Raw genomic sequence first — 22,687 nt, 5'->3', positions numbered from 1 at the left:
AGGGAGGGAATGATGGAAGAGCATGGGCTAAAGGCCCAACCACTAGAGCTATGGCCAGGAGGTTACTTGAAGATTTGACTGCTTTAGAGCTTAGTGGGCCCAATGGGCTTGGTGGGCCTAGGGTGCTTCTCACTTGGGCTTTGATTGATTGAACACCATGTTTAAATTGTATTTTCTTAGTATAGGAATTTACTTTGATGTTGGTCTTGTATTTTGACCATAGATTAGGGTTTAGGTGTCTTGGGCTTAATTTTGGGCTTCTTGGGCTTTGGGCTTTTGATACCTAATATTGGGCTCATTCTTCTCCTTGTATTTTTTCCTATTCATTGTATTCATTAGACCATTGTATTTTGGTCATTAGATTAGGGTTTAAGGAGGTTTAGTAGTTCATTTGAATTAGGACAAATTAGGTTAAATTTAGGATGGATTTAAGTTGCATTTAGGTCACACTTTTGGCACCACCATGGCTGCACAAGTGTGATACCGAAATGCAACCCTAAATACATACTAAATTCAGCCTAATTCACATTTAGCTCTACATGACCGGTTAAGCACATGTGACACAAGGTTTGAATTCAAATTGAATTTGAATTCAAATCTTGGCGCCAACATGTGGCCTCTCATGTGGTGCCAAGTGTCTTCCTCATTTCGGTGGCCTATATGTTCCATCCTAACACATTTTGTATTCACTTTGAATATTGAATGAAATTTGAGAGCCATTAGTGCCGAGTTTCTCTTCAAAGTCTCAAAGAATTCGTTTCAAAACCTTAGGAAGTTTCACCTTCTTCCTTCTCTTTGAAGTGAGTTCTCCATTGATCCTAGAGCTTGGATGCTTCCATCCAAGGCTTGAGCCTTCATCCATCCGTGTTCTTTCATCTTTCAAGTCACATTTCATTCGGTGTTATCTCTTTAAAGAAGATCCATGGCAAGGAGGAGCTAAGGAGAAGAACATTCATCACTTCTCCCTATCACTTCCATCACTTACCATGGTTCTTAAGTGAACCATGGTCAAGGTTAGCTTCTCCTAGAAGCTAGCTAAACCGTGGGAGTTTAAGTTAACCCTACCATGGTTCCTAGTGAACCATGGTTAAGGTTAGCTTCTCCTACAAGCTACCTCTACCTATATATTTGTTTTCTATACCCTTGTAATCACTTTTGAACAAATTGAGAATAGAAATATGAATTTTCTCTCTCACTCAAGAGTCCCAAAACCGAAGAGAACCCTCACTCTAAGGATTCTCTCAAAGTTCTTCTACTTTGGCTTGGTTCCTCAAGCTTCCTTCACAAGCTTAAGGAGTGGCCGAACCTCCTTCAAAGATATCTCCTCCATTGAAGCTTCTTCAAAGGATTTCTCCTCTATTAAAGCTTCTTCAAAGGAGATTTCAGAGTTCTTAAGGAGTCAACCTCAAGAAGCATCACGGTCCAAGCATGGAACACTTGAAGGAATATCAATCTCCTTCAACTAGTTCCATCAGCTCTGGAATTTGGTGTGCTGTCTTTTCATCATTTCAGGGTGTTGCTCACAAAATTTAAGCCAGTTCTGATTTTCAAATTTTTTCATCACTTTGGTCTCTGAAAACTTTGAACTGCCATAACTATTGATCCAGGCATCAGAATTGGCTTTATTATATATGCTTTTGGGGTAGAAAAATGGGATCTATCACCTGCCAATCGACTGAGTCATTTGGCCACACTCGGATTTTCAAACAGAGGCCATTTTCTGTTTCTCTATCACCTTATTTTTCTAAACTTTTTTTAAGTGGTTCATATAGCTATATTTGAAATTTGCTCGGGTATTTGGTGTGCTGTCTTTTCATCATTTCAGGGTGTTGCTCACAAAATTTAAGCCAATTCTGATTTTCAAATTTTTCATCACTTTGGTCTCTGAAAACTTTGAACTTCCATAACTGATGGAATAACACTAAGGCCGAGAAGACCAAGAGGTGATATATTAAAGGAGGCAAGAGGAATGGGTTAGTGAGGCCACTTTTGGACCTTAGCTCCTAAGTTCTTTTTAATCATAGAATTTATTTTACTTGTATTTCCAATTTTACCCTTGTATTTTGGGGTGTTTAGGACTTAGAATTTATTTTCCCTTGTATTTCCTTTTTTACCCTTGTATTATGGGGTGCTCTAGATGATTAGGGTTTTTAATTTTGGGCTAGGGTGTTAACTAGAAGGGTGACGCATTTTTTTGGTGTTCATTGAATCTATTTTTGGTGTTAGAAAGGCTTAGGCCCAAGTGGAGGGCAAAGGTTGCATGGTCTTATCATGCACCTAGATATAGCCAATCTAAACCCAAAGATTCCATCCTTGGCCACCAAGTTGCATCTAGGGTTCATTTGCATTTCATTTGGAATGCATTTGCCTACTCCAAATGCAACCCTAGATGCCTCCCCTCCTATAAATACCCAACACCCCACACCTTGTAAATACTTTGGATATTGAATATAAAGAGAGCCTTTAGTGCCTTTATATCTTTCCTTAGTCACCCTTGGCTATTTTCGGCCAAACCCTACCATCTCCACCTTGAGAGAAACAACCCTAGAAGTGGCCTTCATCATCATGAAGTGAGCCAACCCTAGAGTACCATTCTCAAGCATTTCCTCAAACACCTTCTACCCAACCTTCATTTTCATCCATTCCATCATCATCCATCCTAAAACCTTGGTCCACCTTTGAAGAACTTGATCCTTGGAGAAGGCTTCCTCCTCCTTGCTCATCATCTCAAGTTCATGCAAGTAAGGATGCCATCAATAACTGTTGATCCAGGCTTCAGAATTGGCATTATTATATATGCTTTTGGGGTAGAAAAATGGGATCTATCACCTGCCAATCGATAGAGTCCATTGGCCACGCGCAAATTTTCAAAAAGAGGCCATTTTCTGTTTCTCTATCGCCTTATTTTTCTAAATTTTATTTTAGTGGTTCATATAGCTATCCTTTGAATTTTGCTCTGGAATTTGGTGTGCTGTCTTTTCATCATTTCAGGGTGTTGCTCACAAAATTTAAGCCAATTATGATTTTCAAATTTTTTCATCACTTTGGTCTGTGAAAACTTTGAACTGCCATAATTGTTGATCCAGGCGTCAGAATTGGCATTATTATATATACTTTTGGGGTAGCAAAATGGGATCTATCACCTGCCAATCGACAGAAACCATTGGCCACGCTCGGATTTTCAAAAAGAGGTCGTTTTCTGTTTCTCTATCGCCTTATTTTTCGAAACTTTCTTTTAGTGGTTCATATAGCTATCCTTTGAATTTTGCTATGGAATTTCGTGTGTTGTCTTTTCATCATTTCAGGGATATGCTCACAAAATTTAAGCCAATTCTAATTTTCAAATTTTTTCATCACTTTGGTTTGTGAAAAGTTTGAACTGCCATAACTGTTGATCCTGGCGTCAATATTGGCATTATTATATATGCTTTTGGGGTAGAAAAATGGGATCTATCACCTGCCAATCGACAGAGTCCATTGGCCACGCTCGGATTTTCAAAAAGAGGTCGTTTTCTGTTTCTCTATCGCCTTATTTTTCTAAACTTTCTTTTAGTGGTTCATATAGCTATCCTTTGAATTTTGCTCTGGAATTTAATATGTTGTCTTTTCATCATTTCAGGGTGTTGCTCAAAAAATTTAAGCCAATTCTGATTTTCAAATTTTTTCATCACTTTGGTCTGTGAAAACTTTCAACTACCATAATTGTTGATCCAGGCGTCAGAATTGGCATTATTATATATGCTTTTGGGGTAGATAAATGGGATCTATCACCTGCCAATCGACAGAGTCCATTTGCCACGCTCGGATTTTCAAAAAGAGGTCGTTTTCTATTTCTCTATCGCGTTATTTTTCTAAACTTTCTTTTAGTGGTTCATATAGCTATCCTTTGAATTTTCCTCTGGAATTTGGTGTTCTGTCTTTTCATCATTTCAGGGTGTTGCTCAAAAAATTTAAGCCAATTCTGATTTTCAAGTTTTTTCATCACTTTGGTCTGTGAAAACTTTGAACTAGCATAACTGTTGATCCAGGCGTCAGAATTGGCATTATTATATATGCTTTTGGGGTAGCAAAATGGGATCTATCACCTGTCAATCGACAGAGTCCATTGCCTACGGTCGGCTTTTCAAAAAGAGGCCATTTTCTGTTTCTCTATCGCCTTATTTTTCTAAATTTTCTTTTAGTGGTCCATACAGCTATCCTCCAAATTTTGCTCTGGAATTTGGTGTGCTGTCTTTTCATCATTTCAGGGTGTTGCTCACAAAATTTAAGCCAATTCTGATTTTCAAATTTTTTCATCACTTTGGTCTGTGAAAACTTTCAACTACCATAATTGTTGATCCAGGCGTCAGAATTGGCATTATTATATATGCTTTTGGGGTAGATAAATGGGATCTATCACCTGCCAATCGACAGAGTCCATTTGCCACGCTCGGATTTTCAAAAAGAGGTCGTTTTCTATTTCTCTATCGCGTTATTTTTCTAAACTTTCTTTTAGTGGTTCATATAGCTATCCTTTGAATTTTCCTCTGGAATTTGGTGTTCTGTCTTTTCATCATTTCAGGGTGTTGCTCAAAAAATTTAAGCCAATTCTGATTTTCAAGTTTTTTCATCACTTTGGTCTGTGAAAACTTTGAACTAGCATAACTGTTGATCCAGGCGTCAGAATTGGCATTATTATATATGCTTTTGGGGTAGCAAAATGGGATCTATCACCTGTCAATCGACAGAGTCCATTGCCTACGGTCGGCTTTGCAAAAAGAGGCCATTTTCTGTTTCTCTATCGCCTTATTTTTCTAAATTTTCTTTTAGTGGTCCATACAGCTATCCTCCAAATTTTGCTCTGGAATTTGGTGTGCTGTCTTTTCATCATTTCAGGGTGTTGCTCACAAAATTTAAGCCAATTCTGATTTTCAAATTTTTTCATCACTTTGGTCTGTGAAAACTTTGAACTGCCATAACTGTTGATCCAGGCGTCAGAAATGGCATTATTATATATGCTTTTGGGGTAGAAAAATGGGATCTATCATCTGTCAATCGACAGAGTCCATTGGCCACGCTCGGATTACAAAAAGGAAGTCGTTTTTTGTTTCTCTATCGCCTTATTTTTCTAAACTTTCTCTTAGTGGTTCATATAGCTATCCTTTGAATTTTGTTCTGGAATTTGGTGTGTTGTCTTTCCATCATTTGAGGGTGTTGCTCACAAAATTTAAGCCAATTCTGATTTTCAAATTTTTTCATCACTTTGGTCTGTGAAAACTTTGAACTTCCATAACTGTTGATCCAGGCGTCAGAATTGGCATTATTATATATGCTTTTGGGGTAGAAAAATGGGATCTATCACCTTCCAATCGACAGAGTCCATTGGCCACGCTCGGATTTTCAAAAAGAGGCCGTTTTCTGTTTCTCTATCACCTTATTTTTCTAAACTTTCTTTTAGTGGTTCATATAGCTATCCTTTGAATTTTGCTCTGGATTTTGGTGTGCTGTCTTGTCATCATTTCAGGGTGTTGCTCACAAAATTTAAGCCAATTCTGATTTTCAAATTTTTTCATCACTTTGGTGTGTGAAAACTTTGAAAATCCATAACTGTTGATCCAGGCGTCAGAATTGGCATTATTATATATGTTTTTGGGGTAGAAAAATGGGATCTATCACCTGCCAATCGACAGAGTCCATTGGCCACGCTCGGATTTTCAAAAAGAGGCCATTTTCTGTTTCTCTATCGCCTTATTTTTCTAAACTTTCTTTTAGTGGTTCATATAGCTATCCTTTGAATTTTGCTATGAAATTTGGTGTGCTGTCTTGTCATTATTTCAGGGTGTTGCTCACAAAATTTAAGCCAATTTTGATTTCAAATTTTTTCATCACTTTGGTCTGTGAAAACTTTGAACTACCATAACTGTTGATCCATGCGTTAGAATTGGCATTATTATATATGCTTTTGGGGTAGAAAAATGGGATCTATCACCTGCCAATCGACAGAGTCCATTGGCCACGCTCGGATTTTCGAAAAGAGGCCATTTTCTGTTTCTCTATCGCCTTATTTTTCTAAACTTTCTTTTAGTGGTTCATATAGCTATCCTTTGAATTTTGCTCTGGAATTTGGTGTGCTATCTTGTCATCATTTCAGGGTGTTGCTCACAAAATTTAAGCCAATTCTGATTTTCAAATTTTTTCATCACTTTGGTCTGTGAAAACTTTGAACTTCCATAACTGTTGATCCAGGCGTCATAATTGGCATTATTATATATGCTTTTGGGGTAGAAAAATGGGATCTAACACCTGCCAATCGACAGAGTCCATTGGCCATGCTCGGATTTTCAAAAAGGGGTCATTTTTTGTTTCTCTATCGCCTTATTTTTCTAAACTTTCTTTTAGTGGTTCATATAGCTATCCTTTGAATTTTGTTCTGCAATTTGGTGTGCTGTCTTTTCATTAAATCAGGGTGTTGCTCACAAAATTTATGCCAATTCTTATTTTCAAATTTTTTCATCACTTTAGTCTATGAAAACTTTGAATTGCCATAACTGTTGATCCGGGCGTCAGAATTGGCATTGTTATATTTGCTTTTGGGTAGAAAAATGGGATCTATCATCTGCCAATCGATAGAGTCCATTGGCCACGCTCGGATTTTCAAAAAGATGCTGTTTTCTGTTTCTCTATCACCTTATTTTTCTAAACTTTCTTTTAGTGGTTCATATAGCTATCCTGATAGGATTCCTAATTTGCACAAGGAATGAAGAAGGATCTTTTGGGTTAAAAATCTGGAACTTAATTTTCTGGAATTAGAATGCTAGAAATGAAGGTAAAAGGATACAGTAAAAAAAATGAATGAAGGAAGAATCACTCTTCCAAGGAAAAGGCTTCACACAAAGAATTGTGGTTTATCCTTTGATATGCCCAAACTCTTGAATCACTCAAGAACAATTAGAGAATTACTCTCAGTAATTAAAACTCAAATTCTGATCTGATTTTGTTCATCCCCATGGGCAGCTTATATAGCTTACAATCAACAACCTTCACTTACATTAGTGGACAAATAATGGACTCCACTAAGCCTGAATTATGACCACTAATGACAAAATATTATAAAAAAACACTTTAGTGGGCAATTATTGAACTTCCACTAAGCCTAACAATTATGACCACTAAAACATTAAATAAAACACATGCTAAATTCGTGCACCCCTCTGGTATGCCTCATGGCTGACTCATCCCAAAGGTTTTGGGCCTTATTTGATAAAAATAACTTGCTTAAAAAACTAGCCCAATAAGTGGTGCAGCCCAAAAAGAGTTGGCAGCCACTTTAACAAGAGTTTTAGGCCTTTATTTACTAATTACAATTACTAAGAACACCATAGAGTAATTAGGCTTCATAATCCTTGATACAATTCACCATCTTGGCCTTGTTTTCATCTTTAGGCATTTCTTCAAGAATGAGGGCCGTAACTTGTTGCAAAGCATCTTTGGCCTTTTTAGTCCTCGCCCTAGTCATTGGTCCTCCAAGTCCTTTGAGTGCTCCTAAATCCTTGCCCATGTCCTCATCATTCCCTCCCTCTTGAGAAGAATTTGTCCTCAAATCAAAGTCTCCATCTTCTACATCAAAGAGAGATAAATCAGAAACATTAAAAGTGGAACTAACATTGTACTCACCGGGCAATTCAATCTTGTAAGCATTGTCATTTATTCTTTCAAGTACTTGAAATGGACCATCCCCTCTTGGCAAAAGCTTTGATTTCCTTTGTTCCGGAAATCTTTCCTTTCTCATGTGTACCCAAACCCAATCACCAGGTTGAAACACAACTTTCTTTCGCCCTTTGTTAGCATGTTTTGCGTAGCTCTCATTTTTCTTCTCAATTTGAGCCTTCACACATTCGTGTAACTTCTTCACATAGTCTGCTTTGGCCTGCCCTTCTTTATGTTTAAAAACAGAAATGTTAGGCATAGGCAATAAATCAAGAGGAGTCAATGGGTTAAAACCATACACAACCTCAAAAGGTGAACAATTTGTGGTGCTATGGACAGCCCTATTATATGCAAATTCAACATGAGGCAAACTTGCTTCCCAATACTTAATATTTTTTTTTTAAAACAGTCCTAAGCAAGGTTCCCAAAGTTCTATTGACTACCTCAGTTTGTCCATCAGTTTGTGGGTGACAAGTTGTTGAAAATAATAATTTAGTACCTATCTTTCCCCACAAAGTCCTCCAAAAATGACTAAGGAATTTAGCATCCCTATCACTTACAATACTCCTTGGCACACCATGAAGTCTCACAACTTCTTTGAAAAACAAATCAGCCACATGACACGCATCATCTACCTTTTTGCAAGGTATGAAATGTGCCATTTTTGAGAACCTGTCAACAACCACAAAAATAGAATCTTTGCCATTCTTTGTTCTAGGCAGTCCTAACACAAAGTCCATAGATATGTCAATCCAAGGATATTCAGGAGTTGGCAAAGGAGTATACAATCCTTGCGGTAATGATTTAGATTTAGCCATTTTGCACACAACACAATGTTCACAAAATTTTTGCACATCACATTTCATATGAGGCCAAAAGAAATGTTCTTGTAAAATTTCCAAAGTCTTTTTAATCCCAAAGTGCCCCATCAAACCACCACCATGTGATTCACTAACAAGCAATTCTCTAATGGAACATGCAGGCACACACAATTTGTTTTCTTTAAATAAAAACCCATTGTGCTTAAAATACCCATTTTGAGATAATTTCTCACATGCAGCATATATTTCACCAAAAGTTTCATCAGAAGCATACATTTCTTTCAAAGATTCAAATCCAAGCAATTTAGTTTCAAGAGTGGAAAGTAATGTATGTCTCCTTGATAAAGCATCAGCCACAATGTTCCCTTTGCCCCTTTTATGTTTTATGACATAGGGAAATTGTTCCAAAAACTCCACCCACTTGGCATGCCTCTTGTTAAGCTTGCCTTGTCCCTTCAAATACCTTAGGGACTCATGATCACTATGTATTACAAATTCTTTGGGAAAAAGATAGTGTTGCCATGTTTTCAAAGCTCTTACCAAGGCATACAATTCCTTATCATAAGTGGAAAAGTTAAGGGCAGCCCCACGTAATTTTTCACTAAAATAAGCAATTGGATGGCCTTCTTGTAACAACACAGCCCCAATACCAACATTGGAAGCATCACATTCAATTTCAAAAGATTTAGCAAAGTTTGGTAAAGCAAGAATAGGAGCATTGGTTAACCTTTGCTTAAGAGAAACAAAGGCTTCTTCTTGTTTCTCTCCCCACTTAAAACCCACATGTTTCTTTACTACTTCATTAAGAGGTGCTGCCAAGGTGCTAAAGTCCTTAACAAACCTCCTATAAAAACTTGCCAAACCATGGAAACTTCTCACTTCACTCACGGATTTAGGTGTGGGCCATTCTTGGATGGCCTTAACCTTTTCCTCATCTACTTGTACTCCTTTAGAACTTACAACAAAACCAAGGAATACAACATGATCAGTACAAAACACACATTTTTCAAGATTGGCAAACAAATGTTCTTCCTTAAGCACATTCAAAACAGATTTCAAATGTTCCACATGCAATTCAAGAGAAGTGCTATAGACAAGAATATCATCAAAATATACTACAACAAATTTGCCAATAAATTCCCTCAAAACATGGTTCATCAATCTCATGAAAGTACTGGGTGCATTAGTTAAGCCAAAAGGCATAACCAACCACTCATACAAACCATATTTTGTTTTAAAAGCAGTTTTCCATTCATCACCCTCTCTAATTCTAATTTGATTATACCCACTTTTCAAATCAATTTTAGAGAAAAAACTTGCACCATGCAATTCATCAAGCAAATCATCAAGTCTAGGAATTGGGTGCCTATATTTTATGGTGATGTTATTTAGAGCCCTACAATCAGAACACATTCTCCATGTACCATCTTTTTTAGGGACCAAAATTACTGGAACAGCACAAGGACTCATGCTATTTCTTACCCATCCTTTGGCCATGAGTTCATCCACTTGCTTTTGTATTTCTTGCGTTTCTTGTGGATTGCTTCTATAAGCTGGCTTATTGGGTAAAGAAGCTCCTGGAATGAGATCAATTTGGTGTTCAATTCCCCTCAAAGGTGGTAGTCCACTTGGTATGCTTGATGGAAAAACATCACGAAATTCCTGCAAAAGAGATTTAACACTAGAAGGTATTTCCAATTCATCAAAAGTGTTAGTGTTTAAAATCTGATTTTTGCAATACATTAGATAAAGGGGCTGTTTAGCAAGGAACAACCTCTTCACCTCACTCTTTGTTGCCAAAAGACTCTCTCTTCTCTCAAGTGTTTCACTCCTTTTCTTTTTTTAAAATTTTTGTTCACTCTTTTTCTCAAGATCACTTTCTTTTCTCTCCAAAGAAATATTTTCTCTCATCCTCAATTGATCCTCACACACCTCTTTAGGACTCAAAGGCTTGAGGACAATCTTTTTATTTTGGTGCACAAAAGAAATCTTATTGGAATAGCCATCATGGATGGCTTTAGTGTCAAATTGCCAAGGCCTTCCTAAAAGTATGTGGCTGGCCTCCATTGGAACTACATCACATAGCACCTTATCTTTGTATTTTCCAATGGAAATCTCCACTTCTACTTGCTGCCTCACTTGCACCTCTCCATCCTCACTAAGCCACTGAAGTTTATATGGTCTAGGATGTGGTTTAGTGTCTAAATTTAGCTTTGACACTAATCTAGCACTAGCCACATTAGCGCAACTCCCTCCATCAATAATCACCATGCAAACCTTTCCATTGATGGAACACCTTGTGTGGAAAATATTCTCCCTTTGGCTTATTTCTAAAGGACTCATTTGACTACCCATCATTCTCCTTATCATCAATAAATCTCCCTCAAGGGCCTCCTCCTCCTCCTCAATGTCACCTTCCTCTTCTTCACTAACATCAGATTGGCTAGTGTAATCCCCATTCTCCTTGAGAACCATGGTCCTTTTGGTAGGACACTCATAGGCATAATGACCCATGCCTTGACACTTAAAACATTTTATGTCTTTACTCTTCTTTTGAGGCTGTTCTAGGGTCTTAGAGGATGATTTTACATGAGAAGTGGATGCTGGATTGCTTGAAGTGGCAGTCACCTCCTTCTTATTTTTGTCCTTCCAACTAAAGGAATTATAATTAGAAGAACTCTTCTTGGTCACACTTTTTCTTTTGAGTTGTTGTTCCACTTGAATGGATTTGTGCAGCAAATCTTCTATATCAACAAATTCCTGCAATTCAACAACATCACGAATATCATTATTCAAACCATTAATAAAACGAGCCATGGTTAGTTCCGGATCTTCTTCAACATTGGCTTGCATCATGAGCAAGTCCAATTCTTTGTAATACTCTTCAACTCCCTTGGTGCCTTGTGACAATTTTTGAAGTTTAAATTTCACATCTCTAGCATAGCTAGCTGGCACATAACGTTTCCTCATGAGCTTTTTCATTTCAGCCCAAGTCTCCACCAAAGGCTCTTCATTTCTCAACCTTTCTCTTTTCAACTTATTCCACCACACAAGTGCATAGTCTGAGAACTCAGCTGCTGCAAGTTTCACCTTTTGCTCTTCATCATAATTGTTACAAGTGAAAATATGTTCTATTTTGAGTTCCCATTCCACATAGGCTTCTGGATCACTCTTCCCCTTAAATGGAGGAACATTAAGTTTAATACCTTCAATTCTGTTTTGCCTAGGAGCACCACCAATTCTTCCTCTCCTTTCTTCTTCATGATGTTCATAATTCTCTAATCGTTCAATTCTTCCATACAACTCCTCATTGTTTTCTCTCAATAATCTTTGCATTTGAGCATTAATAGCGTCGAACAAGAGTCTTTGTGTTCCATCCAAATGATCTCCATCTGCCATCTTCAAAAAAAACAAGAGTACTAACAAACACAAAGAAAATAGGACCTCACCACTCTTCTCACGTGTTTACACTCGTAAAAAGATCACTCTTTTTTTTTTTTTTTTTTTTTTTTTTTTTAAAGCAATTCAAAAATAGACAACACAAAGAACAAACCACAAATTTGATATTTTGTGTTAAAAGCAAGGTTCAGGGTAGGCTTAAAAAAAAAAGAAAGGAATACAAAACAGTCACCTAAAATTCAAAAAGAAAACAAGGAAACTTAGGAATCAAAAACTGGAATTTTAGATAAGTTAGTAACACCCTTCAACCCAACCGAAATATTACCTTAAATTTTGAGTCTTAAGTGTTCTAAACGCATGAACCATTCAGCCACAACTTTTTTTTTTTTTTTTTATATATTCACGAATTTTTTTTTTAATACTATTCAGGCCTAATTTTTGCAATGGTTCAGAAATAAAGAAAGAACACTAAGGTAATATCAATGGTAATGAGAAATAATAAGGAAAGATGTTACCCAAAGAAATTCCAGCAAATGATGTGGATGACCCAAAAAAAACCGGAGCTCTTGATACCAAATGATAGGATTCCTAATTTGCACAAGGAATGAAGAAGGATCTTTTGGGTTAAAAATCTGGAACTTAATTTTCTGGAATTAGAATGCTAGAAATGAAGGTAAAAGGATACAGTAAAAAAAATGAATGAAGGAAGAATCACTCTTCCAAGGAAAAGGCTTCACACAAAGAATTGTGGTTTATCCTTTGATATGCCCAAACTCTTGAATCACTCAAGAACAATTAGAGAATTACTCTCAGTAATTAAAACTCAAATTCTGATCTGATTTTGTTCATCCCCATGGGCAGCTTATATAGCTTACAATCAACAACCTTCACTTACATTAGTGGACAAATAATGGACTCCACTAAGCCTGAATTATGACCACTAATGACAAAATATTATAAAAAAACACTTTAGTGGGCAATTATTGAACTTCCACTAAGCCTAACAATTATGACCACTAAAACATTAAATAAAACACATGCTAAATTCGTGCACCCCTCTGGTATGCCTCATGGCTGACTCATCCCAAAGGTTTTGGGCCTTATTTGATAAAAATAACTTGCTTAAAAAACTAGCCCAATAAGTGGTGCAGCCCAAAAAGAGTTGGCAGCCACTTTAACAAGAGTTTTAGGCCTTTATTTACTAATTACAATTACTAAGAACACCATAGAGTAATTAGGCTTCATAATCCTTGATACAATTCACCATCTTGGCCTTGTTTTCATCTTTAGGCATTTCTTCAAGAATGAGGGCCGTAACTTGTTGCAAAGCATCTTTGGCCTTTTTAGTCCTCGCCCTAGTCATTGGTCCTCCAAGTCCTTTGAGTGCTCCTAAATCCTTGCCCATGTCCTCATCATATCCTTTGAATTTTGCTCTGGAATCTGGTGTGCTGTTTTTTCATCATTTCGAGGTGTTGCTCACAAAATTTAAGCCAATTCTAATTATCTAATTTTTTCATCACTTTGGTCTGTGAAAATTTTGAACTTCCATAACTGTTGATCCAGGCGTCAGAATTGGCATAATTATATATGCTTTCGGGGTAGAAAAATGGGATCTATCACATGCCAATCGACAGATTCCATTGGCCACGCTCAGATTTTCAAAAAGAGGCCGTTTTCTATTTTTCTATCCCTTTATTTTTCTAAATTTACTTTTAGTGGTTCATATAGCTATCCTTTGAATTTTTCTCTAGAATTTGGTGTGCTGTCTTTTCATTATATCAAGGTGTTGCTCACAAAATTTAAGCCAATTCTGATTTTCAAATTTTTTTATAACTTTAGTCACTGAAAACTTTGAATTGCCATAACTGCTGATCCAGACGTCAGAATTCGCATTGTTATATATGCTTTTGGGGTAGAAAAATGGGATCTATCATCTGCCAATCGACAAAGTCCATTGGCCACGCTCGAATTTTCAAAAAGAGGCCGTTTTCTGTTTCTCTATCGTCTTATTTTTCTAAATTTTCTTTTAGTGGTTCATATAGCTATCCTTTGAATTTTGCTCTGGAATTTGGTGTGCTGTCTTGTCATCATTTCAGGGTGTTGCTCACAAAATTTAAGCCAATTCTGATTTTCAAATTTTTTCATCACTTTGGTGTGTGAAAACATTGAACTGCCATAACTGTTGATCCAGGCGTCAGAATTGGCATTATTATATATGCTTTTGGGGTAGAAAAATGGGATCTATCACCTGCCAATCGACAAAGTCCATGTTTCTGTTTCTCTATCGCCTTATTTTTCTAAACATTCTTTTAGTGGTTCATATAGCTATCCTATGAATTTTGCTCTGGCATTTGGTGTGCTGTCTTGTCATCATTTCAGGGTGTTGCGCACAAAATTTAAGGCAATTCTGATTTTCAAATTTTTTCATCACTTTGGTCTGTGAAAACTTTGAACTTCCATAACTGTTGATCCAGGCGTCAGAATTGGCATTGTTATATATGCTTTTGCGGTAGAAAAATGGGATCTATCACCTGCCAATTGACAGAGTCCATTGGCCACGGTCAGATTTTCAAAAAGTGACTATTTTCTGTTTCTCTATAGCCTTATTTTTCTAAACTTTCTTTTAGTGGTACGTATAGCTATTCTTTGAATTTTGCTTTGGAATTTGGTGTGCTGTCTTTTCATTAAATCATGGTGTTGCTCACAAAATTTAAGCCAATTCTGATTTTCAAATTTTTTCATCACTTTGGTCGGTGAAAACTTTGAACTGCCATAATTGTTGATCCGGGCGTCAGAATTGGCATTGTTATATATGCTTGTGGGGTAGAAAAATGGGATCTATCATCTGCCAATCGATAGAGTCCATTGGCCACGCTCGGATTTTCAAAAATAGGTTGTTTTCTGTTTCTCTATCGCCTTATTTTTCTAAACTTTCTTTTAGTGGTTCATATAGCTATCCTTTGAATTTTGCTCTGGAATTTGGTGTGCTGTCTTGTCATCATTTCAGGGTGTTGCTCAAAAAATTTAAGCCAATTCTGATTTTCAAATTTTTTCATCACTTTGGTCTGTGAAAACTTTGAACTTCCATAACTGTTGATCCAGGCGTCAGAATTGGCATTATTATATATGCTTTTGGGGTAGAAAAATGGGATCTAACACCTACCAATCGACAGAGTCCATTGGCCACGCTCGGATTTTTAAAAAGGGGTCATTTTCTGTTTCTCTATCGCCTTATTTTTCTAAACTTTCTTTTAGTGGTTCATATAGCTATCCTTTGAATTTTGCTCTGGAATTTGGTGTGCTGTCTTTTCATCATTTCATGGTGTTGCTCACAAAATTTAAGCCAATTCTGATTTTCAAATTTTTTCATCATTTGAGTCGGTGAAAACTTTGAACTTCCAAAACTGTTGATCCAGGCATCAGAATTGGCATTATTATATATGCTTTTGGTGTAGAAAAATGGGATCTATCACCTGCCAATAGACAGAGTCCATTGGCCACGCTCGGATTTTCAAAAAGAGGTCGTTTTCCCTTTCTCTATCGCCTTATTTTTCTAAACTTTCTTTTAATGGTTCATATAGCTATCCTTTGAATCTTGCTCTGGAATTTAGTGTGCTGTCTTGTCCTCATTTCAGGGTGTTGCTCACAAAATTTAAGCCAATTCTGATTTTCAAATTTTTTCATCACTTTGGTCTGTGAAAACTTTCAACTTCCATAACTGTTGATCCAGGCGACAGAATTGGCATTATTATATATGCTATTGGGGTAGAAAAATGGGATCTATCACCTGCCAATCGACAGAGTCCATTGGCCACGCTTAGATTTTCAAAAAGAGGCCGTTTTCTGTTTCTCTATCGCCTTATTTTTCTAAACTTTCTTTTAGTGGTTCATATAGCTATCCTTTGAATTTTGCTATGGAATTTGGTGTGCTGTCCTTTCATCATTTCAGGGTGTTGCTCACAAAATTTAAGCCAATTCTGATTTTCTTATTTTTTCATCACTTTGGTCTGTGAAAATTTGAACTGCCATAACTGTTGATCCAGGCGTCAGAATTGGCATTATTAGATATGCTTTTGGGGTAGAAAAATGGGATCTATCACCTGCCAATCGACAGAGTCCATTGGCCACGCTTGGATTTTCAAAAAGAGGCCGTTTTCTGTTTCTCTATCGCCTTATTTTTCTAAACTTTCTTTTAATGGTTCATATAGCTAACCTTTGAATTTTGCTCTGGAATTTGGTGTTCTGTCTTTTCATCATTTCAGGGTGTTGCTCACAAAATTTAAGCCAATTCTGATTTTCAAATTTTTTCATCACTTTGGTCTCTGAAAACTTTGAACTGCCATAGCTGTTGATCCTGGCCTCATTATTGTCATTATTATATATGCTTTTGGGGTAGAAAAGTGGGATCTATCACCTGCCAATCGATAGAGTCCATTGGCCACGCTCGGATTTTCAAAAAGAGGTTGTTTTCTGATTCTCTATCGCCTTGTTTTTCTAAACTTTCTTTTAGTGGTTCATATAGCTATCCTTTTAATTTTGCTATGGAATTTGGTGTGCTGTCTTTTCATCATATTAGGGTGTTGCTCACAAAATTTAAGACAATTCTGATTTTCAAATTTTTTCATCACTTTGGTCTTTGAAAACTTTGAACTGATATAATTGTTGATCTAGGCGTCAGAATTGGCATTGTTATATATGCTTTTGGTGTAGAAAAATGGGATCTATCACCTGCCAATCGACAGAGTCCATTGGCCACTCTTGGATTTTCAAAAAGAGGCCATTTTCTGTTTTTCTATCGCCTTATTTTTCTAAACTTTCTTTTAGTGGTTCATATAGCTATCCTTGTAGACCCCTAAAATTGTCCGGGTCGGAAATAAGACTCGAAGAGTCTCGAAGACCGAAGGAAAGTCAGCCGAAAGGACTCCTGGAAGACCCTGGAAGACCCTAGGATGATTCTTCATAGGTTTAGAAGTCTTAGAGTAGCTTAAAATAAGGATGTGGGAGGATTGGAGCTCAATACGGCCTCCTAGAAGTTCAGTACGGCCGTACTGAACAATTTGAACTACAATACGGCCGTACTGAAACCAATACGGCCGTACTGAAGTTTTTGAACTTCAGTACGGCCGTACTGAATTCAATACGGCCGTACTGTAGTTCAAAACTTCAGTACGGGCCGTATTGATGTCAGAGGCCGTACTGCGTCTCACTCCTATATATCGGACGTCATTTGGACGTCATTCCACACATTTGGACACTTTTTCCATACTTTTGGACCCTCTTGCTGAGTATTCTGGGGTTTTTGAGCAGTGTTCTGCCCTAGAAGTCTCTCCGAGAGCCGATCCGACAAAGTTCTTGAGTTCTGAGCATTTAGCTTGAGGATTCGAACTAGTCGAAGGGAAATCTTTTTGATTTCCATAGTAAAAATTAATCTTTAGGGAAGGAACGAGCGAGCGTGTGGTGGGAAGGAGCGCCAAAAAGCCTCCTAACGTCTGTTTAAATATATAAAAGCACGCTTCAAAGGTTTCTTTTCCAAATCCCTTCTTTTACCGCTTTCTGATTGTTGCATTGCATATTTAGAATTTTCATCATGTAAATATTCCGCTTATAATCGTTTCTAATAAATAGGGGTAATTTAGTAATTTTACACTGTTATTTATGAAATAATCCGTCATAGGGAACCCGAAAGGGGCGTTGTGGGGTGCTAACACCTTCCCCGCACGTAACCGACTCCCTTACCCAACTCTGGTTGTAATGGCCAAGGTTGATTTGCGAAAATCAATTGCCTTATCCCTTTTTCCAATGTTTTGAGTAAAACATTGGTGGCGACTCCAAGAACCCTTCTTTTTGCGAAAACCACTAATCCATGGAGGGTCCCGCTTGGGATTAACATGGATTGGTGAGAGTCATTTAAATAAAATTGTTAGTTCGATGAGGTCTCAGTTTGAGAATAAGTCGTTCTAACAATCCATCATTTTTCAAAACTTAAAAAGAGTCCAACCATCGTCGCGAATGCCAAGGTCCGTTTCGGCAGGTGGCGACAGATGGCGACTCCACTGGGGAAGCCTCGAGAGTCAGTCCCATTTAGTGATGGATTATTTCTAAAATAATAGTTTAAAATTACTTCATTACCCCTCGCTTGTATGATAATATGTTTTATCTATGTGGCTTTTAATAACTGTTGAATGTTTAAATTTTTGCAATTGTTTGAAATAAAAACTGCACACAAACCTTTGCACACAACAGTTCCCTCTATACCCGGGGGCATGAGTGGAAAGCCATAGGGAGTGGATGTTAGTACGGCCGGTTGTCGAATGGGTCTATAGGTGCCCGTAGACCGTTGTCGGAAAGCATCACTCAAGGTGAAAACCATGAACTCAAGTCCGACAGTGCGTTGGAACTTTCCATCGACTTACGACGAGAGGAATTGGGTCCCTATAATGGGGGCACCTTGGGGGCCTCAGACCGGTGAGAACAGTTAGAACCTCCTTGAATATGCACTTTTCTGCAGGATACCCCTACCTCGTGATTCGCTCGTGACTGTTCGTGGATGAGTGAATTGTTTGTGTATAGGTCTATGTGACATTGTTTGTGCATTAATAATAAACCTCGTGATAAGGTCTAAGAATAACCCCCATGCATGAAAAATATCATGACATGAGAGGAAAGACCATGTGTGAAAATATAATAAAAGTGAGGAGCATGTGCATCATTACCAATAATACATCATGCATCCTCATAACCATTCATTTTAGGCTCACCAATACCCCTTGACATGAGTGAAAGAGACCCATGACTATTGAGATTCTCCGTTGGGGAGAGATCATAAGTCAAGGAGGGTGGTAAACCTCTGTCTTAAAAAGGCAGCGCCTTAAAGATGGAAGGTTACCAAGCTCATGTCAAGAGTGTATTCATTCCATAAATAAACTAATTAGATTAAGCATTGTAGACCCCTAAAATTGTCCGGGTCGGAAATAAAACTCGAAGACCCTCAAAGATCGAAGGAAAGTCAGCCAGAAGGACTCCTAGAAGACCATAGGATGGCTATCTGTAGATTTAGAGGTCTTAGAGTAGCTTAAAATAAGGAAGTGGAGGGAATGAAGCCCAATACGGCCGTACTACACTTAATACGGCCGTATTGAAGCTTCAACACGGCCGCAGCGAACCCAATACGGCGTATTGAAGTTTCTGAAACTTCAATACGACCGTACTGAAATCAATACGGCCGTATTGAAGCTTCAATACAGCCGCAGTGAACTCAGTACGGGCGCATTGAAATTTCTGAATTTCAATACGGCCGTATTGAACTTCAATACGACCGTATTGAAGTTCAAAAATTTCAATACGGCCGTATTGATTCTGTAGACCGTATTGCGCCTATTCCCTATAAATATGACGTCAATTGGACGTCATTCCACACTTTTGAACATAGTTTCAACCCTCTCCTTGAGTATTCTGGGGTTTTTGAGCAGTGTTCTGCCCTAGAAATCACTCGGAGAGTTGATCCGACGAAGTTCTTGAGCCCCGAGCCATTTTGCTTGAGGATCGAACCTAGTCGAAGGGAAATCCTCCGGATTTCCATAGTCAAAATTTTATAGGAGGGAGCGAGCGGGCTTGTAGAGCGAGGGAACGCCAAAAAGCTTCCCAGTTTTATGAAATATATAAAAGCACGCTTCAAAGGTTTCTTCTTAAATCCTTCCTTTTACTGCTTTCTGTGTGCATATTTAAACTGTCATCATGTAGATAGTTAATTTATAATTGCTTAGAATAAATAGGGGTAATTTAGTAATTTTACACTGTTATTTTAGAAATAATCTGTCATAGGGAACCCGAAAGGGGCGCTGTGGGGTGCTAACACCTTCCCCACGCATAACCGACTCCCTTACCCAACTCTGGTTGTAATGGCCAAAGTTGATTTATAAAATCAATTGCCTTATCCCTTTTTCCAATGTTTTGAGTAAAACATTGGTGGCGACTCCAAAGAACCCTCCTTTTGCGAAAACCACTAATCCATGGAGGGTCCCGCTTGGGATTAACATGGATTGGTGAAACATTTTAATAAATAAATTGGATAAGATCGACAAGGTCTCAGTTTGAGAACAAGTCGTTCTAATAATCCAATACATTTTCAAAACTAAAATAAAAGCGAGCTCGACCGTCTTTGCGACAGCCGAGGCCCGTTTGGGCCGGTGGCGACAGATGGCGACTCCACTGGGGAAGCTTCGAGAGTCAGTCCCATTTAGTGACAGATTGTTTTTTAACAAATAATAGTTAAAATTACTTCATTACCCCTTGCTTGTATTATAATATGTTTTATTATATGGCTTTAAATAACTGTTGTATGTTTAAAATTCCGCAATTGTTTGAAATACAAACTGTACACAAACCTTTGCACACAACAGTTCCCTCTATACCCGGGGGCATGAGTGATTAACCATAGGGAGTGGATGTTAGTACGGCCGGTTGTCGAATGGGTCTATAGGTGCCCGTAGACCATTGTCGGAAAACATCACTCAAGGTGATAACCATGAACTTGAGTCCGACGGTGCGTTGGAGCTTTCCATCGACCTACGACGAGAGGAATTGGGTCCCTATAATGGGGGCACCTTGGGGGCCTTTGACCAAGTGAGAACAGTTAGATCCTCCTTGAATATGCACTTTTCTGCAGGAGACCCCTACCTCGTGATTCGCTCGTGACTGTTCGTGGATGAGTGAATTGTTTGTGTAAATGCTTATGTGCAATTGTTTGTGCATTAATAAATAACCTCGTGATAAGGTCTAAAGAATAATCCCCATGCATGAAAATGTCATGACATGAGAGGAAAGACCATGTGTGAAAATATAATAAAAGTAAGGAGCATAGACATCATTATCAATAAAACCTCATGCATCCTCATCATCATTTATAGGTTCACTAATACCCTCTCGATGTGAGTGAAAGAGACCCGTGACTATTGAGATTCTCCGTTGTGGAGAGATAATAGCCTAGGGAGGGTGATAAACTTTCATCTTAAAGAGGCAGCGCCTCAAAGATGAAAGATTATCAAGCTCACATCAAGAGTGTATTCATATCATAAATAAGCTAATTAGAATAAACATTCATTTTAGAAAGTGGCTGGTCATCTCTCTGTCCTCACACGCGCAAAGAAGATCAAGAAAATGGAAGCATTGGAGGAGCAAAACAAAAAGCTCACAACCGAGCTTTCACAACTTAAAGACCAATTGGCGCAAATGATGGAACTCATGCGTCATCACAACATCCATGGATCTCATCACAGTGATCATGGGTCCCATCATGAGGGAGAGGAGGAAGAGCATGAAAAAGATCCTCCACATGCTGTATCCCTTGGGGCTGGAATTATGATTAAAGAGCCCGAAGTATCAAAGGAACAATTCCACGCCCTCGAGGATCGGCTAAGGGCTATGGAGGGGCATGACTTTGACATCAAGGATGCCGCCGACATGTGTTTAGTGAGGGACATCCAATTCCCTCCTAAATTTAAAGTGCCGGATTTCCCAAAGTACGTGGGATCGACTTGCCCCAAAAGTCATCTCACCTTGTACTGTCGCAAGATGGCCGCATATGCCACAAATGAAAAGCTCTTGATCCACTGCTTTCAAGAGAGCTTAGCTGAAACTGCACTCAACTGGTATATGCAGCTAGATGGAAATCTAGTACATACATGGAGGCAGTTGGCCGACGCCTTTCTCAAGCGCTATAAATACAACATCGACCTAACACCCGATAGGTCTGATCTTCAAGCCTTGAGTAAAAAGAACGATGAATCCTTCAAGGCGTACGCCCAACGTTGGAGGGAGTTGGCGGCACAGATAGAGCCCCCGCTGTCGGATAAGGAGACGGTGTCCTTATTCATCAACTCGTTGACTGGTCCCTATTACGATAAAATGATAGGGAACACAACGACACTCTTCTCGGACATCATCACCATTGGAGAAAGGGTGGAACAAGGACTTAAAAGTGGGAAGCTGGCTAAGCCTTCCCAACCATATGAAGCTAAGAAGGCCTTCGGGAAGAAGAAAGAAGGAGGAGTCAACGCTGTAACCATTTCTCCATCTTCTTCCGCTTCGAAGTCAGGCAAATCGCAAAACAACTCTGTGAAGAAGTTTGATAAACTTCCGACCACTTATAGCGATCTCCTGCCGAAGCTAGTAGAGGCGCGTCTTATAGCTTACATTCCACCAAAGAAAATGAATCCACCTTACCCCGATTGGTACAATCCACAAGACAAATGTCTATACCATTCGGGGGCACCGGGGCATTCAACTGAGAACTGCAGAGCTCTCAAGTATAAGGTCCAAGACCTTATCGATGCTGGGTGGGTCACTTTCGATTCGACGGCGCCCGACGTGAGCAAGAATCCTCTACCGCAGCAGGAGTAGAGAGAAGGGCAAGCCATGATAGGGCCCCTCCACATTTTTTCTTTTAGGGACTCATGATCAGTACCCGAGATCATGAGGACCTTTTCATGTAAATAAAGGGTTTTGTACAGTTTTACATACATATATCAATAAAGAGACATTTTTCACACATTATTCTCTCATTTTGTTCTATTCTCTCTCTCTCATTAATATTAATAAACTCTAAACCTAAACAGAACCAATAAATAATTATGTCTGTGATTGCTCGCTCTGACCGGGATCCGAAAGCCGAGGGTGAATGGGTTGAGTTGGACAGTGATGAGGAGACCATCTCTCCGGATCTGCAAAGACTGCTAGATCAAGAAGCTCGTCTACTCCAGCCATATCAAGAGAAATTGGAGACC

The 22,687-nt window shown here is 38.4% G+C and overlaps 1 protein-coding gene across 1 annotated transcript; it reads right to left on the bottom strand.

Annotated features, from left to right (window-relative positions):
- Positions 1-6,785: 6,785 nt before the first annotated feature.
- LOC145952288 (uncharacterized) lies at positions 6,786-11,906 on the bottom strand. Its single transcript, XM_083064627.1, has 7 exons — positions 10,440-11,906; positions 9,932-10,169; positions 9,162-9,622; positions 8,719-9,062; positions 8,186-8,358; positions 7,654-7,914; positions 6,786-6,793 (listed from the first exon to the last, which is right to left on the bottom strand). The coding sequence occupies exons 1-7, from the start codon at positions 11,904-11,906 to the stop codon at positions 6,786-6,788; spliced, it is 2,952 nt and encodes a 983-aa protein (XP_082920753.1).
- Between the last annotated feature and the right edge of the window lie 10,781 nt (positions 11,907-22,687).

Source organism: Cajanus cajan, chromosome 10, assembly GCF_000230855.2.
Source record: "Cajanus cajan strain Asha chromosome 10, NIPB_CcT2T_4, whole genome shotgun sequence".
NCBI classification, from domain to species: domain Eukaryota; kingdom Viridiplantae; phylum Streptophyta; class Magnoliopsida; order Fabales; family Fabaceae; genus Cajanus; species Cajanus cajan.
The sequence above is the reverse complement of the archived record's forward strand: the minus strand, read 5'-3'. Positions and strand labels throughout refer to the sequence as shown.

What these genes read in the sequence shown, in the direction of transcription:
- LOC145952288 (XM_083064627.1), bottom strand. Translation starts at nt 11,906, where the DNA reads ATGGCAGATGGAGATCATTTGGATGGAACACAAAGACTCTTGTTCGAC. An exon ending in AGCCTTTGAGTCCTAAAGAG is followed by an intron (nt 10,170 to 10,439) that starts GTGTGTGAGGAT and finishes TCTCTTTTGCAG; the next exon opens with GAATTTCGTGATGTTTTTCC. An exon ending in GACTTTGTGGGGAAAGATAG is followed by an intron (nt 7,915 to 8,185) that starts GTACTAAATTAT and finishes TTAAACATAAAG; the next exon opens with AAGGGCAGGCCAAAGCAGAC.